General features: G+C 46.1%; 1 protein-coding gene across 2 annotated transcripts; it reads right to left on the bottom strand.

Annotated features, from left to right (window-relative positions):
• Positions 1-733: 733 nt before the first annotated feature.
• ING4 (inhibitor of growth family member 4) lies at positions 734-15,542 on the bottom strand. 2 transcript variants are annotated; one of them, XM_050332022.1, is made up of 8 exons: positions 15,464-15,542; positions 3,875-3,946; positions 3,514-3,680; positions 3,209-3,323; positions 2,776-2,884; positions 2,311-2,458; positions 1,857-1,918; positions 734-1,646 (listed from the first exon to the last, which is right to left on the bottom strand). In XM_050332022.1, exons 1-8 carry the CDS (start codon positions 15,498-15,500, stop codon positions 1,607-1,609), a joined length of 750 nt encoding a protein of 249 aa, XP_050187979.1. In that variant the 5' UTR covers positions 15,501-15,542; the 3' UTR covers positions 734-1,606. The 2 variants fall into 2 exon arrangements, with proteins under 2 accessions (XP_050187979.1, XP_050187980.1); XM_050332023.1 differs by lacking the exon at positions 15,464-15,542 and adding an exon at positions 10,809-15,230.
• Positions 15,543-18,245: the final 2,703 nt, after the last annotated feature.

Here is an 18,245-nt window from a genome sequence, read left to right on the forward strand (position 1 = left end):
CCCGAGCAGAGCTTTGGCTTCATCACTACAAGAGCAAAATCCTCCATGGATCCTCATACAAGTTATAGGTTGTAAGGAACACGTTCTGTGTTTCATGTGAAAAGCCTAAACCTTCCTGATGAGCAGACCACAAGCAGCAAGAAATGTGGGCTCATCCCTCTCCAGGTCCTGCCAATGGAGTCGATAAAGGGTCACCTTTTGTGTGGGTCATCTCCTCACAGTTACCTGCAGACACTACAAAGAGAGACACATCTTTGGTAATTGTTTTGGAGCCCAACATTATGGCAAGTTGGAGTTTCTGGCAACAAGGTGATTGTGACCCACTGGGGAGCAAGTTATCAGGATATCTGGAAATACCTACCCACATTCTGGGAGGCACATGGATTGTCCTGATGGCTTATTTTCTCAGCTGTGCTGCCCAACAGCCAGAGTGAGTGTTGGCTTTAATAACCTCCACCCTTCCTCATTTAAGAAAAGGCAACTGATGAAGTAGATGATCCAACAATAACGCGAATAAACGTCCGCCTTCTTGGGAGGGCACGACTGATGGGGTAGATGTTTTTCACATCCACTAGAAAGCTTAGTAACCTTTTGCAAGTACATTAGGTACATTTTCAAGCCTGACTTATGCAGAATGTCACTTATTAATGCTGTTTAGGATTGGTACATGAGAAAGCTGTACCACATTCATCATTTACAATAAAAGCAGAGCTAAGAGAGAAAGAACTGGAGAGACCAATTGCCACAGTTTATTTTGGAGGTGACAGCAAGGCAAACAGAGTATTTGTTTCAATGAATTTTATTTCATTCTGTTTTACACAAGTGGGATCTGAATCCCCAAACTTTCCACCATCAACATAATGGAGAAGCACCACTGCACAAAAGGAAGGCAGAATTCTGGAGTCGGAAGACAGGCTAGACCAAGCCACTTCTCCCCATGTGGTTAGAAATTCTTCCTCCTTCCCACAGTGTGCTTCCCAGACCAGCAGGGTTACCCCAGGAATAAGGGAGACAAAGCTAGCTCTAAACACTCCCTCCACTTCTCCCCAACAAAAGAGGTTGCTCAATGCCAGTAATGGAATGGTTAAAGACAGGGAGCATATCAGGTTTTCAGTCTCTCAACCAGCCCACTAGATTAAGAAGTAGCCTGGTTACTCCCTCTCTCCTGAAAAAGATCCAGGAAAATCAATGACCTAAAATGCTGAAGACTTACCTCCTTTCCTTCCCCCATCCCATTGCCTTGTTCTCTAAGCACAGAGTAGGCAATGAACTCTGAGGAGGCTGAAGGAAAGCCAAGGAAAATCAGGGGCTACCTGAATCCCTGGGAATCTGGTGGCTACCCTGGTGCCCTCATTCATTCCCTTTGAGGTTCAGAGACCTGTTTGGAATAGTACACAGAGAAGTCCTCCCTTAGGGACTTGGAAGCAACCCGGGAAACAGAACACACAGGAACCACCGTGAGGGTACACACCATTCCAGGGATGGCCCAAACCACAAACAGGGCAAGACTCCCCCTCAGCCAAGGCCCCAAGGGCTGGGGGAACTGGGACGAGGCCCTGGCAGGGGGAAGAGAGCTCCTGCAGCAGTTCTGAGGTTTCACGGGAATTTACTTCTTCTTCCTCTCCTGAGAACAGCGAGGGCAGAACCTGTTGGAAAGGGAAGTGCAAAGCAACACTGAGGGCATGACATGAACCTCGAACATATGAGGTCCCAAAAGACCTTTTCCAAGGTCCCCAACAAAACCTTAATCCAATTTTTCATTTTTATGAGGTCTTTCAAGTGTACTCTCCCATCTGCCACCCACAACCTCCCCTTTCCAAAGGCCAGTGGGCTCTCCAAGTTGCTTGTTAACTCACCATTTTCCTCTTGGTTTTGTTGTCAGACCCACACAGGCAAAATGAAACCATTCAATGGAACACTGTTGGGATGGAGAGCAGTCAGTTAAAGAGCAGTTTTCTTTTGAAATCATTGCTCTTGGGCTACCAGAGATTCCCAGCATTTGATCACAAACTCCTAAATCACGAGAAGCAATCAGGGAATGAAGACTCACACCCAACCTACACACTGTTAGCAAGGAGAATTCCCGTTGTCCCTTGCTATGTTTAGGGGCAAGAAAACATTTTAAGGAAAACCCTGACGAAAGAGGCACTTAACAGGTCATGGCATGCCACATCCTTGCCCTTCCCAAACTCCCTGTCTCCTTGCCACTGTTTGCTGTATCAGGTCCCATCCAAGCAGGACAAGACTTTCCATCCAAGACCCTTCTCTCCACTCCTTTCTCCCCCATTTCCATCAAGTGCAGGCTCTTACATCTGGGTTGTCGCAGCCAATCATCTCCCCGTAGGAGACCTGGTGGCAGAGGCAGTAAGTAGGCTCATTGGGGTCCACGGGCATATCCAGTACATCCGAAGGGTGCACATTTCCAAAGGTAACTGAAGGCATCCCATACTCTGTGCTACTGCAGGACAGGAATAAAGTAGGTCAGCAAAATGACTGGCTTTGAGTCTCCCAAGACAATGTCCTTGTTTGCCAGAGACAGATGCTTCTCTTATTTAAGCACATACACCCAACTCCAGTGAAGTGACCTGCTTTCCTCTTCAGCCCACACTCCCCTGAAAGAATTAAAGAGATTTCCTTCTTCTTGCTTCCCAAGAAGGGACAGGAGATACACCCTTCTAGTCTGGGTGGGGATCAGCTATCCTTCTCAGACTGGGCCTTCCTTGGTCTGATTTCTAGTGCTGCTCCTGATTCCCACAAGTCTCTTAAAACACTTACGTGCGGACAAGCTTCAATTTCTTTTGGGCAGTTTTTGGCGCTTCCTCATCAGAGTTCTTCCCTTTAGAGCGAGCACGGGCAGCTTTTTTCTCTTTCTGGGCTCGGCCCTCTGATAAGAAGAGAAAAAGGTGTTGCATCTGTCACCCCATCAAAATAGACACCTGACACGGTGACAACCTCCCCAGCACTAAAATACACTCCTACTTTGGAATGCATATCGGCTTTGGGCCACGCACCCCATCTTAATTTTATCTAGTGGCCTTGAATATCCTCACACAAGAACAGCCCAGGTCACCATCTTTTTACCTGTCCTTCAGATTCCAGCGCAACAGTCTTTGATCTGTACCATTCCAGTGCCTGCCTTCATCCCCACCACTTCCACAGTCACTTGGCTGCCTCCTGCATCAATCTGCAGCCCAGTGGTGGTACTCACTCTTCTTGCCCTTGCTGGAAGAACTGTCATAGTCACTCGACTCTATCTGCTTCTCCTTCAGGTCTGCTTCAAAGCGAGCGAGGTCTGTGTCCAGCCGCCGGATGTGCTTATCCACCTGCAAAGACAACAGTGACCAGGAGTCACCACAGGACAGAGCCCAGGAGGACAAGGAGGAGGGGGCTTGCACTAAAGAGCCAAGAAGCAAAGAGCGGGCAGGGCCTAAAAATGAGAGATCAAGGCCTTTCGAGACTGGGGGCTTTAGTTCGGACTTTCACCCGATAAGCACCAGACACTTCCCTTCATACCATCTCGTAGGTCTGCATAGCCAGCTGAACCTTGTCGTCCCCAAACTCCTTGCACTTCCCATAGGCCTCCTGGATTTGCTTGAGAAGCCCCAGCTTTTCCTCTGAAGACAAAGTTCGTGCATTGCTGATATACTCTGTGGCCAACTTATCGATCTCCGCCTTGAGGTCTGAAACAAGTTTACCATTAAATACATAAATACACACAATGCTACAGTGCCCTCCAGTAAGAGAGACTGAATGACTGGAGCAGCTTTAGGCTCGCTTCCCTGCCCGGGGATCCCCGTGTTTAAAGCAAAGAAAAGAAAAGCTGGTCAAGCTACATACTTATTGTCTTGGCAACAAAACCATCTCTAAGCCTCACCTTCTGTCCTCTGATCCAGATCTCGCATGAGCTGAAAGTTTCTCTGCAATTCAAATGGCAGGTTCTCAATACCTGAAGGGAAAAGGAGAATACATGGAGAAATCAGGTTCTTGTCCATGATGCCAAGGCAGGAACAAAGCTAATCAATAACAACACATATACCCCTCTAATGATATCCCCAGTGCACATTAGCGTGCTTCCGTTTGTTGCCAGCTCCAGAGGAGACTGACTATAAAAACGTGATAGATTTAATCTGGGAGCACAGTTCTAGAATACATATTAGTTAGCAGAAAACTGCTGCCATGCAGAAAGATTCACATTAAGAAAGCAGAAACTCAAAATCTGTAATAAGTGTCAGTCGTTATAACACATTCAAAAACTCCACTTAGTAAAGAAAAAAATTGTACAACAGCTGGTAAATAATGCCATTTAGTTGTTCCTACACAAGGATGTAAAAATTAAAGTTGATCAAATCTAATTCACTGAAAAGTGAGTCTGCTTTAGTGCATCCATTTTACATATAGGGGACAGTGGATGCTTTGGGCAGAGCCAAAGAGCAAGTCTGAGATGGGACAGGGAGCAGTGAATATCAGTCTTAACCCCCCGTGACGTGTTCCTTGTTGTGCCTTCTGCACCGTCATCTCAGTGCGGTCCATCCAACACCTGGAAGGATGCCATATATCATGAATAATAAATGTTTGTAGGGCTCTGAATGAGCAATGTGAAGTTGATAGTCAATTAATTTTCCATGCACTATGCCACTCACCCCCTAGGCATCACCAGATGCTCAACTGGCAAAGCTGATAAAAACGATTCTCATTTTTCCATGCCTGTCTAATCAAAATGAGATCTAGTGTTACTGCATTAACCTGAAATCCAAGCTTGATTATTGTCACCTTTATATGTAATTAAAAAAAAAAAACCAAATCTCTCTTAAAGGTTAAAAAAAAAAAAAAAAAAGTTGGTGGGAAAAACTCTTCAGAAACACAACATAAGCATATCTGCTTCCTGAACCTGTTCTCCAACACACAGAGAGTGCAACTGAAGGTGTGTCTGGCCATCACCAAAGCTTGCCCAATACATCAGTCCAGGCAGCAGTCTCTATTTTCACTGCACATATTTCTACAGCAACAAATGCTTTTTCAATTCCCTGAAAAGAAACCAGCTGTCTGGGAAGGTCTGTATGCAGGAGGAAGGTTTTAACAAGTACTATCCACAGGCCGTGAAATTAATTCCTGTAAGAAGTAAAACCAACTCCGGGCCTTGCTGAGCACAGAAGCTGTTCCTTTTACTTACTTTTTTGCACAAACAGAATATAATAAGTCACACACAGAGCCCTTATGAGTAATGAAGCTGCTGCTTCAACACACTTCTGTTGCCATTTCTAGTTTAGTTACCTGAGAAATGCTCAGGTAGTAGGTGTCCTTGAGTACCCAGATACACAATCCAGAGCACATACACATCACCCCTCTGCATTCAAGGACAGTTAACAGTGCAAATTCAAATTCTCAAAAAATTACTAAGCGGTAAAATTCTGTCAGCACATTCTTGAATTTGATACTTCCATGTTTGTTCAGCATGACAGACTTCCCACAAGGTTTAAGCAGCCAGCTACCAGATTACATCCCTATGGCTCAAAAAAGCGTGTCAGAAGACAATGGGGACACAATGTTGAAAATTATTATTGCTAACAGAGGAAGCTCATGGCAGGGATGAAATCCACCTTGGGGATCTCAAGACCATGCCTTTTTCCTTCCTACAATCCCCAGACTCATCAACTCTAAACCTTTCAATTTACACAGCAAATGAAACATGGGTCATACTGCAGCATGCTGCTTTTCATTCCTCTCCAAAGCAGCCCCTGTAGAAGACAAGACAGGTATCCTCTAGAGGAAAACAGTATCTGTTCTTGTACTGCACACAATATGTCGAATTTATATTGAGTTTATTAATCCTGAAGATCACAGCTTCTAAATTCTGGACTTTGTGGTTTTTAAGAAAGATTAATGTAATTTCTTTTTCTCCTCGGGAAAAGGACAGACAGTAAAAGCACAAATTGCACCAGGTACTGTCAGTTTTCCCTTGGCAGGGCTAGAAACCTTTAGAAAGAGAAGGTACCTGAGCTACAACAAAAGCCAGTAGGACGCTGTTCTGTGGCCAGAACAACCCCACACAGGGTGACGGTCACGTTTCACGGTGATGTTCTCACAGCAGGAGAAACTCAAGCAGGAGTGTGTTTCTGCTACAGAACCTGAAAGGGACTGTGCTCTAGTTTTTGCAGTTGTCACTGTAAAGATCTGATACCACTACTAACACCAGCACATGCCCTCGTTTGGACAGCGTCTGTCTTCCCTTTGCCTCTACATGCCCGGCCTCATCTCCTCAGCCTGTGTCACCCACCCTTCAGAGACCCTCTCTGCCCAGTGCCGGCTCCCCTCACTGCCAGCCCCTCAGCCAGGCCAATGGCTCCCCTGCCTTGTTACCTGCCTCCAGGTGTGCAGAGCCCTTTGCTGCTGGCAGTGTGGGGAGAGGTGTCACCTGGCTCTGACTCTGGCCGAGCAGAGGCTCAGCACAGGCACCATCATTTACCAGTTAAGCACTTAAGAGCCATGACCTTCCAGAGGCTCATTAGCTGGGCAGGCTTCCACAGGGACTGACGAGACAAACCCCTGTCATTTTAATTCCTTCCCTGCTAAAACCAGCAAAATGATTTCCTAAAACCCCAGCAAAATGTTTCACTCTGCAAATCTATTACTGGAACAATGTTCTGCAACTGCTTTGTCAATAAACTGGGAGAAAATGAAACAAGTGACAGTACAGTGACTTTATAATCAGAACTGTTATGAAGATACTTTATCTGTTCAATTGAAAGTGGAAGGAAGCTGAGCACACCATTACAAATTATGATCCAGAGAGAGTCTGGCAATAAGAAAAAGCGTAACAAGATAAAGCTGAAGCCAAGCAAGTTTTAACTGAACGACAAACTATTTGGATGGTACAGAGCTTAATTTAGCTATGGGGGTGTTTTCTACTATCTGCAGCTTAACTCCAAAGCTCTTGTGTAGCCTTAAACAGAAGTGATTCTCTGCATCACAGAATTTATCACAGGGGTCAGAACATTTGCTGAAATTGCTTGACCTGTGTTGTGATGGGTATTAGACATCCCCACCCTAACAGTCCCATTAAAAAAAAAAAAAAAAGTCTAAGATTTGAGTTTCCATTTTTTCAGTCCTACCAGTGCCACACACTTTTCCTCAGTACTTCTAAAAGCACTCATGTTATTTATGTAATTTCAATTCCTCATGAATTTCTCCTTTTTTCCTTTACAATTCATTTGCTCTTTCATCTTGTAATAAGATTCATCTAAAACTTTAATGACTAAATACTATCTATCACAAAATACCCAAATAATTGTCAGATTCTGAAACTGATAATTGTAAAGAAAAAATACCCTCAAGGCATCCTCCATCACTAAAGGAGAGGGCAGTGAAGCGCAGTCACTCCGTCTCTGATACACAACAACTGAGACAAAAATAAGGAATAACGAGGGCCTCTTTCCACACAAATGGCATAGCAGCAAGAGAGGAAGAGGAGGATGGTGAAAATGTCCAGGGAAGAAAGTGCTAGCAAGGCCAGCAGCATGGCCCAAAGCACGGGCTGGCATTACTGCAACTGTGTCACAGAATCACAAAATGGGTCAGGCTGGAAGGGACCACAGTGGCTCATCTGGTCCAACCTCCCTGCTCAAGCAGGGTCATCCCAGAGCACATGGAACAGGATTGTGTCCACAGTCCAGAATATCTCTACTGAGGGAGACTCCACCACCTCTCTGGGCAATCTGTTCCAGTGCTCAGTCACCTGTGTGGTAAAGAAGTTCTTCCTCATATTCAGGTGGAACCTCCTGAGCATCAGTTTCTGCCCACTGCCTCTTGTTCTACTACTCAGCATCACTGAGAAGAGCCTGGATCCATCCTCTTGACACCTTCCCTGCAGATACTTCGAAAGATTGATGAGGCCCCCTCTCAGACATCTCTCCTCGAGGCTGAACAGGCCCAGATTCCTCAGCCTTCCCTTGTAAGAGAGATGCTCCAGTCCCTTAATAATCTTTGTTGCCCTCCACTGAACCTGCTCGAGGAGCTCCATGTCTCTCTTGTACTGTGGAGCCCAGAACTGGACACAGCACTCCAGATGTGGCCCCACTAGAGCTGAGTAGAGAGGCAGGATCATTTCCCTTGACCTGCTGGCAAATGTTTTTCCTAATGCACCCATCTGCACAAATCCACAGAGACGCCATGTGCAGCCCTACCGATTCCTCTCACAGCACAATTATCCTGAAAATCATTGGTGCAGGTCTCTCAGTGAGTTCTTCTCACCCCTTCCTTTTCCTACCTTGTTTTCATTTCTGATCACAAGCCTAAGTCTCTCCACCTACCACTGTCTTTCCTCAGTTCTTATCCCTTCACTCCCCCCGTTCTTCCTTCATCTCTTTTATTCTCCTCTTTCCTTGTCACTCCTTCCCCCATTCATTCTTCCACAGGCATCCACTACCACGCAGTCTTCTCCCTTAAAAAACACGCACTCTCCCTCTCCAAAAGTCAGACTTCCACACCACTCTCTTTCCTCTCCAATAATCATCATTTTATTTACTCCTTTGTAGAAGCACACGTGGGGTGTCAGGTGCAGGCAAATGACATTTAAACTTCAGCTACTTAACTCAGACGTTACCTCTGACATACACAGGCGGAGAGCGAGCCTACACAGCCTGGTAACATCAGCTGTGCTTCAATCCCCCGCAGCACGCCCTTACTGTGCCAAACAATGGATCGGTATTGTACAGATTCCTAAAAGATGATCAGTAGTACCAAGGACCATACAAGCACACAGTGCCTCTCCCGAGACATCTGTTTACCCACCATGTTTACATGCACGTTTAAATTTATTAAAAACCAGGAAAATACATTTTGAAACATAACCACAGTTGCTTTATTGAACAGTATATATTTCAGCAAACATTTTAGACACCACACTGCTGAAGGTAATAAAAAAAAAAAATCCTGCTTGTGCCAGGGACTGCCACAATGAGAGGGCAAGTTCTTTGCCCCCAAGACAGGAAAGTGTTTGGGATCTTGTAGGGGAAGCACATTGGACTTTTTGGTACTCTGTGATCCTCATAATTTTGTAGCACTTGAAGTTACTGCAGGACAACTGGCTTACAGCAATCTTCAGGCGCTCCCTCGCTTCCTCATTAGGGGGCAGGATGTCTTTTATATCCCTCCTTTCAGAGGGCATAACCCTTTAAAACTAATGTTTCTTCTCTGTCCTGTGTTCTCAAGTAATTAATCAACCTCCTACGCAGTTTATTGAAATTACTGCACGACCACAATGTATACCTTTCCCTCTATTCATACATGGCTCAGCCCTACTGCAAGGTACACATCCTAACTCGTACCTAACCCTAACCCGCTCTCCTCACAACACCTCGTGAGGATACTACTACCCACAGTTCTACAAAGAGGATTAGGGTGCTCAGGTGTATGGCAGACTGATTTAGTTACAGGCACCCAGGAACTCTGTGCCCATGTCATATATCCCAGGCTATGGGCCAGTGCACTGCACAGGAGTCCACCGAAGCACATCTCCTTCAGGCACTGTCCAAAGAAACAGGAATCAGTCAGCAATGACAGTCAATGCAACAGCTACAGAAACCCAATACTCCCCCAAAGTGTTGGACTGTTTTCCTGGGAAGGGACGGCTCTTTCTGTCATTTTCTTATTACGGTACCTCAGTGCTACAGCGCCCACGGCCGAGATCGCAGGCAATGTTGCTAAGTCTCAGAAAAGGGATCTTTGTTGCCAGATTAATGATCAACCTTGACTTCTGAAGCTTGGAGGGCTTGGAAGACTAACACAAGAAATGAAACTCGCAACACTCCTGGCATTTCCATCCTGTCACAGACCTCCAAAGGCAGCGTCAGCCACCAAAGAGCTCACGGGGCTGTTTGCCATCACATCAGATTTGCAGTTGGGTGAGTGAAGCAAACACAGAGAAAACACAGTATGCTTTGCCACGTAAAGCCACCTTGTATCAGCTCTGATAAAAATACCAGTGAACAACAAAATCAATTCTAAATGAACTGGTCATTAAATGTATCAGCTTAGTGTGGGCTGTGCCAGTAGCTTTCACACAGAAACAAATGATGCCTGTGAATCACCAAATTCTCTCCCCTGCCTGATGTCTTTTGTAATTTTCCACAGATCAAGTGTGATGCATCACAGATGCAACTAATCCGAAGTCTTGGAAAGGTGAAAGGCACCTTTCATTACACCAAAACAGTGTTGATTACAGAAAAAAATTATTAAGAGACTTGCATTTCTGAAGTACGATGTGAGAAACTTTAGAGGGATGGACACGGGGGGTATGGCTGCATGCTGCACTGGGGAGGGAATAACAGTAAAGATGGGAAAACAAGAGATAAAAGAACTGCTGGGGAATTTGGAATGCAGCCAGGTCTGGGAAGGAATCAGGGGCTTGCCACAGCAATTTCCGACATCACACCCATGTCCTCTAAGAGCATTAAGATGACGATACACATCACACTCTCATTTGATGAAGCTACACAGAGGAAAATCCTGACAGATGTAGCTCTTCCGAAGAATAATCTTTTTTTACTGGGTTAGCTAATGTTATCAAGGAATGAAAGGACATTCCCATGTCAGCTGTAAGAGAAAGAAGATGACTTTCGCAAGGGCAGATGCTGCTTCTGTTGCTCTGTGCTTAAGTTTTCCAGTATTGACAAGCCCTGAACTGGTGCATCTCTATGTGCCTACTAACACGTGCAAATGGAGGAGCAAAGGGAACTCGATGCCATCCTAATCAGTGTAAAAAAGGGGAAAAACACAAAGTAAAATGACTACACATTACCATGTTAACTTACCAGCTAAGGCCTCCTCATCTAAGCCTGTTGTCTCCATCACCCTCTTCACTGAGGCAGATACGTCCTAATGGTTGCTCCTGGAACAGGTCCTGACTGGTGGCCTCCAAGACAATGGAATTAGTATCAAGCAGCCACTAGAGCAGCCAGGTCAGCGACATCCTTCTGCCTCTCAAGCTCACCAAGCCTACCTGCCCTCTGCTGATGACTCTCCCAAGCGTTTAGGTCTAATTTAGATGAAATGCTGGCTTTAGTTCCTCAGAGGTTTGAGGTGTGGGAGGATGGAAACACTTTTTTGTTGTTGAGGAAACATACGTGCCTTGGTTCCGTTGCCATATAAGATACATTTGTGTGTTGTCACTAAGTATACTTACTTCATTCTGTCACCCACTGGGTGTGCAAAGAGGGAAGCACTGATGGTACAAAATACACCTGGTTGCACAGCAGTTCCTCTGCTATAAAGACAATCCCTACACTCATGGCACGTTCACATACAAACAGAGACTTGTAGAAAATCATTTGGGACTCTTTTCTGAGTACGTATGTGCTTCAATGAGCTCTTTCACAAAGGAGATCTGCAATCCCCTCGAAAAGTCCAAACATGAAGGAAACTCAGGGTTTGCATCTCGTCTTCTGGAAAATCTGTACTAGTCACATTCTCCCCCTCCAAGTCTCCACTACAGGATTTCTAACCCAGTACGATAGCCAAGCACAGTAACTCAAGTTCAAGCAACCAAAAGCTCCGCTAATGAGTCTTCAAGCACATTGAATCTTTTAATCACAAAACACTATTTTCTTCCTTCTTCCTTTTCTTCCCCCATTCCTTTCTACGTCTCTAACTCCTTTGCACTCCTCTGCTGTTTTACTGGCTTGAGGGAAAGCACTTATATTATCTTGCTTTCTCCCCTCAAAACCAGGCATAAAATGGTTTAGAGACCGGGAAGAGGACAATATTTGAAGTGATGGAAATCTTTTTACGCTTAACTTCAGCAACTGGAGAAAACCACTCAGGAAAAAGAAAACTGGAACAAGACAACTAGAACAAGATACATTCCTCTTCTCCCCTTGCCTGAATCCTTTGGCTCAGTATAATCATTGAAAGGACAGCTTCAGTAATTAGGATGAAGGGATGAAGGCGATCAGAGTAGACAAGACAGGAGTTCCTCTGTCAGGATGTTCAGCACAGAAGGAATGTGCATATTTTTCTGCTGCAAAAACATCTTCCAGGAGCATAACACATTTCAGACAGAGCTGCTTTGTTAAATTAACAGTGTAGAGCAAATGCAAGGGCATGTCTAATCCTCGGTCTAAACTCAGGTTCAAATTACAGCAAAGACTTGAAAGCTACTCAAATACCAGACCTAAGAACCAGCCAGACACCTTTTACTAAGAGAACTGTTCTTAATTAGGCTATTCCACAAAAACATAATGGAAAAGAACTTTAGGTGCCCAAAGCAGAGGACTCAAAATACATAAACTGAAGAAACTGAGCCTGTATGCACAGTTTTGTCAGACTACTCATGCATTTTAACATGGTTTTTAACTACCAAACCGCATGAGGTTTCATACAAGGTGTTTCTCATTCTGAGTGACTGAGCAGTGATTCAAAGTTTTATTTTATTCTTTTTGCTTGATACAGTCACACACACAGGGCCCAGAGCACAATGCGAAAACCGACTCTGTAATCAGCTTTTCAAGGTGTTCATTATTGTGACACTAAAACATTTTCACAATGCTGCAGTGGAGTGGCCCACTTCCCTTACCAAAAGAATGAAGGCTGGGAGATTTACTGAGGCAAAGAGATTAAAGTCAAGAAGGCCAGCTAATTACAATCTTGCCTCTTGAATAGCCTGACTTTTCAGAATTATCTGTTCAAAGCAGACTTCAGCTGTGGCTATGAGCATTCTGCACATCTGCTCCCCTGACTGCAAATTTTCACTCATAATTTGAGGGAAGCACAATCCAAGCAAGGAGAACCTGTAAAAAGTGTGACTCCCAACACAAAACACTGAACTCACTTTGCCAGAGCGGTACTCAACTGCCTCAAACAGGAGGCCACCTTTCTCCTTCCTACAATCCTCACTTCATTCCTTATACATCTTTCCTTTCTTCCAAGATATGAAGAGGCCCTACAAACAACCTGCCCCCTTTTCACACCCTGCCCATTCATTCCCCGAGCAGACCCAGCCAGTAAACCCCATGAAAGGGAATCTCTGTGGGAGGAAGAAAGAAATTCAACTGAAAACTGAATCTGCAATAGCACTGTAATACTAAAAGAATTTGGTTCCAAGACGCAAATGTAAAAGAAGAAGTAAATTAGACGTTTTTAGAAGAGATGACCAAAGGCTCTGGACTATTTATTTGTATCAAATTTCAGGAAGTTTTGGGACATCAGTGAACTACTCTGTAGCTGAAGTGAATGCTTTTAAAATACAAAAATAATTTTTAAAAAAGAAAAAGGAAGTAGAAAGGAGGAAACCAAAAGCTGTCACTCAGTCAGTATCACGAAGAAGACTCATTGCTAAAAGGCTATGCATTTTCACAGAGTGAGAAGTTCAAACAGAATGTAAAAAAATTAGAGCAGGCTGGGACAAGAACAATACAGGTAATCAGAAAAATGAAAAATATGTTATCCCAGGCAATTTTTTTCCTAAGTTAACAGAAAGAAGGTTAAGATTTAATCAACTGCAATCTACACAGGGAGTAAACTTTTAATAGGGGGACACTTTAACATGGCAGGTAAGAGGTGTTAAAGGTGCAATGACTAAATACTGGAACTGCGAAAATTAACTACAGACACAGGTCATGAAAGCATGACAGGAAAGCCTATCAGCAGATTAATTTACTGAAAAACTAGATGGATGCCCTTTGACTGTAAGTATTACAATTCATATAACACGATTTTCTGAAAGAAACTGTAGGTTAAGCACAGTAAGTATCTTACAATTAGCTAACAGAGGAAAGTAATATTACAGCAGAAATTGAAAAAAGCCTTTAGAGCTCTATGGGTAAGCAAACCAGGCTAAACCATTGCTGCAGAGACTGCTTTGTTCTTTCAACATCTTTGTAACCAGAGTTTTTAAGGGCTTTTAGATTGTGCCCATTGCTTTCTGTTTTTAAGTAAGATACTTTAACAGTAACAGTGACACCCCCATATTAAAATCCACCTCTAAGAGGATAAGAATCTCTAATTCAACTGCAGGACCACAAATCTCAGCTGAGAGAGAAAATAAGTATACTAGAGAAGAAGAGGAATTTCCAGGAGTGGGTCAACTTTAGTTTGAAGTGACAAGGAGAGTCAGAGGTGTCTGGGAGCACTTTCCAGCCACCAAGATCGCCTACAGCTTCCTTTCTCTCCAGCTTGGTACCTCCCACACCCCTCCACACCCAGTGCTGCCTCCTGCTCATCTCTGCTTTCCAACTGCAAATCCCAGCCTTTCACTCCTTTATCTCGGCACCGCGGCTCGTGCCAAATGCCCTCCAAGAAGGAAAACCCTGCATCCTCCCCATGCACTTACTCCTTCTCCACCTGCTTCTCTCTCCTCGTCTAGCCCTTGTCCTCTCCACTGAGGAAAGCACAAGATAAATCTTTGCTCCTCTCTCACAATCTGCCTTCTCATCCAACTCTTCTTCCTGGCTCTTGCATCCTCCTTCCTCGCAGCTCCTAGATCCTTGCCTGTTCAATTCCATCTTTCTGGGGAATTTATTACAGTTCTTGAACCTTCTTAATTTAATTCACGAGAGGTTTCCTTTCCTAATGGCAAAGGGAGCACTGAAGACACCTTGTCTCCAAATAAAGACCTTATCAGCTCTGGGCTGGAAGAAACCTGGAGTAGCAAAATTTCTGAAGAGCCAAGCTCCAATGTTTCCAAGCATACACAAATAGAGAGGGAGAGATTTAACCTGGCCAGACAAAGTGAAGTAAGACACGTTACCAGAGCTCCCGCACTTTAAACACACCACCCCATCCCTGTGCTCCCCCGTCTCCCGTGACACCAGATCAGCAGGAAAATGTGCAAACAGCACTCCTCAAAGAACAGGTTAGTGGATCTTAACAGATCAGTAGTCCCTTCCTCGAGAAACAACTCCTCTGATTAGTCTACCTGGCTGTTTCAAGAACACGTGGGTAAAACAGGCACCGCAAGTCTTATCCCCAAAGGGCAGAGTTTGACAAAGTTCTGAGCACCTCAAAGCGGGACAGTATCAAAGGAGGGCTCCGATAACGTTACCAACTCCATCAGCATTTACACAGGCCCTCTTCGGCCACAAAAACAGGGCTGCACTGCAAATGGACAGCGAAGGAAGCTACCGAAAACACCGTCCCACAGACGGTGGCTGATTCCCCCATCCCTGCTGCTGACGTTTATCCCGGGAAACCACCGACAGCCTAGCTCCCGCTCGGGGCTGGAGCAGCACCGGGCTCCTTTCTCCGAGGACAAGCCAGCCGCGGGGCCGCGGGGCCGGGGCTCCCGCAGGAGCCGCAGCCGAGCCCTGCCCGCACGGCCCGGGGACCGGCCGGCCGATAGCCGGGCCGGGCTGCGCCCGAGGCGCTGGGACAGCCCGCGGGCGGCCCGGCCAAGCGCTCGGCCCCGCAGGCCCCGCCCCTGGGCCCGTCGGTGCCCCCGCCGGGCCGTGCCGGCCCCGCCCGCGGCCCTTACTGTCCAGGTAGTGCTCCAGGTACATCCCCGCCGCCATCTTGGCCCGCGCGCGGCGCTTCCGCCCACAGCCGCACGCCGAGCCCCCCGGAAGCGCCGCTGCCCGGCCGCGGAAGCCGCTTCCGCCCGGCCCGCCGGGCACTTCCGCCCGGCCCCGCCGCCATTTCGGGGCTGTCGGTCGGCCCCGGGCGGGCCCCGTGGGAGGGAACGGGGGAGACCGCGGGAGGGGAGCATCGCTCCGGCGGGGACAGGAGGGGGGAGCTGCGCCTGTTCAGCCTGGAGAAGAGGCGACTGAGAGGGGCCCTCATCAAAGTGTATAAATACCTAAAGCGGGGCAGGGGAGGGGGTGTGGAGGGGGATGGATCCAGGCTCTTTTCAGTGGTGCTGAGCAACAGGACAAGGGGCAAAGGGCAGGAACTGATGCACAGGAGGTTGCACCTGAACACGAGGAAGAACTTCGTTACTGTGCAGTGCCCGAGCATTGGAACAGGTTGCCCAGGGAGGCTGTGGAGTTTCCCTCGGTGGAGATATTCCAGAACCGGCTGGACACCGTCCTGTTCTGTGCGCTCTAGCTGACCCTGCTTGAGCAGGGAGGGCGGACCAGATGAGCCACTGTGGTCCCTCCCACCCTTACCCGTCCTGTGATCTGGGCGAGGAAGTGCTGTTGCTTACTATTGGTTTCCATTCACCACGGAATTCTCCAGGGAGGAGCAGCTGCTGCTGTGTCATAAATGAGACAGTCTTTGCTGTGAAAGGATTGTGGTAAAACACAGCTAAAGAATGGAATAAAGTTAAGACCGTTTTCTCTTTTCCTTCCTCTTGCCACTACCACCTTAGAGACCACACACCACGAGTCGTTTCTGGGTCAGAGGTCCTCATGCCAGGGAGTTCAGGAGCTTCCCCAGCTGTCCTTTGCTACATGCACAGCGCGGCTTTGTGCTGGGCTAAGAGGGTGAGGTCATGCGTGATTATGAAGGAACTGAGACAAAATCACCATACTTCTTTTGATCCTTGAGGTCTAGGATATGCAGGATTGTCGTTTGAAGACGTCAGCGTTAATTCAGCATCCTATAGGGTTTAGGAGGCACTGGTTTTGTTTGGCAAATACTACATTTCATCCACCTTTCTGCTGGGTACTCACCGCCACCATTCTGTTTTTTACGGACAGTCTGTAGTCACAGTCACGGCTCAGGACCGAGTGCTACCACATTCTGGCCACGAGGAGAAGCGACTAGATTTGGGTTTTTAACTCTCTCCTCCCAAAGATCTTCCAAGACACCCTGCCTTTATTTATATGGATATACTGGGATTAAGTCTTCCAGCAGCCTCCACTGTGAGACTGAGGAGCTGTTACATAAATGAATTGCAGCTGTTTGAACTATCAGACCCTCTTGTTGTTAAACTATTTGGTTAATTCAGAGATCCTCTGTTCTGAAGATGGTGTTTTCCATTCCTATTCCTACAGTCATCTAAGTTATTTATGACATATTTTTAATTATTCAAAACACATTTCTTAGTCTTTTCAGTTCTCATATGAAGCAGCTGGCTTCAGTTAGCTGAACATTATTGTTAAGCCTCACTTTAAAGTACTTCAAAATTCTTGTATAAATTGCCTTACACTCTTAATTAAGGGGAAGGATGTGGCTGTTACATAAAAAAAACCCTGCTCCCTATACCATGTCGCATTACTAAACCAGAATCCCCCAAATACATCCTGCTTGGGGCTGTCAGGCTGAATGGAGCTGACATTAAGAATTAGACATTCTCAGAAATCACTAATTTGGTTAAGAGACCACCTGGGAATCCCATCTTACCCTCCAAGCCAAGGCTAGGAATGTTTCAAAATACTAGACCACTGAAGTGGAGAGACAAGCTCCCTCTGGACTTCTTGCCACTGCAGATACGAACTACAAGGAAAAGAGGAGACACTTGCCTAAAATCTAAATGGTAAATCTTAGTAAAATGTACAAATGTGTCTTTAAGTTCATGAACTGCCACTGTGAAGCTGGAAAACAAAGGGGAGAGGCAGTTTTGTGTGCCTGTGCGGTCTCACAACAGTAGAAACTAACAATCCAGCAAAAACCAGTTCCTGACTTCTGAATCTAGAAAATTTGCTATTTTTGCTTTCTTTAGAAAGTCAAAGCATAGAGAAGTGCATCACTCAGGGCATCCTCACCTTCAGAGGGAGTGTTACCACGGTAGTTATTGGCGAGAGGTGCATTATTTTTTAGAGTCAACACTTCAGCGAGTCAGAGTCCTGGCAGGGGCGCAGATGATTTTACAGGAAGGTGTTTCCCCCACTGAAATACGCTCCAGAGATCCACGGCTATTTATGTCTAACTCTCACCCAGCCTCATTCACTGATCCTGCTGTAGTAACAAAGCCACAGACGCTAACCCCGGTGGTTATCACACTCCTCCCCCTCACCCCAGTTTGCTGCTACAATTACATCCTGTTGTTAAACCCGCAGGTACCTCCTCCCGCTTGGATGGAGGGAGGGCCTGCGGGATGAGCGGGCGTGCTGCCCAGAAGGCCTGTGCCCCTCACACCAGGGAGCTGAGCGGCCTACGGAAGCAGTCTGCAGCAGTGGTTCTCAACCTTTATTGATCTACAGATGCCTGTGTTTTCCCTTGGAAATGTAAACATCTGCATATCAAATGCAAGCCTTTGGCTTTTCAGTTACCTTAGAGACCTCTTAAACGTTGTCCAAGGACTAGGAGGTGAAGCCCAGTGCTTGAGAGGGATCCTTACACATAACCCAGCAGGAGGGCCTACAGCTTCACAC

This window comes from Myiozetetes cayanensis, unplaced genomic scaffold (genome assembly GCF_022539395.1).
Source record: "Myiozetetes cayanensis isolate MyiCay16 unplaced genomic scaffold, myiCay2020 scf5-8, whole genome shotgun sequence".
Lineage (NCBI taxonomy): Eukaryota > Metazoa > Chordata > Aves > Passeriformes > Tyrannidae > Myiozetetes > Myiozetetes cayanensis.

Coding starts and splice junctions, on each gene's coding strand:
- ING4 (XM_050332022.1), bottom strand. CDS start 15,500: ATGGCGGCGGGGATGTACCTGGAGCACTACCTGGACA. Junction 3,681..3,874: donor TCTGGATCAGAGGACAGAAG/GTGAGGCTTAGA, acceptor AACTTGTTTCAG/ACCTCAAGGCGGAGATCGAT. Junction 3,324..3,513: donor CTATGCAGACCTACGAGATG/GTATGAAGGGAA, acceptor TTGTCTTTGCAG/GTGGATAAGCACATCCGGCG.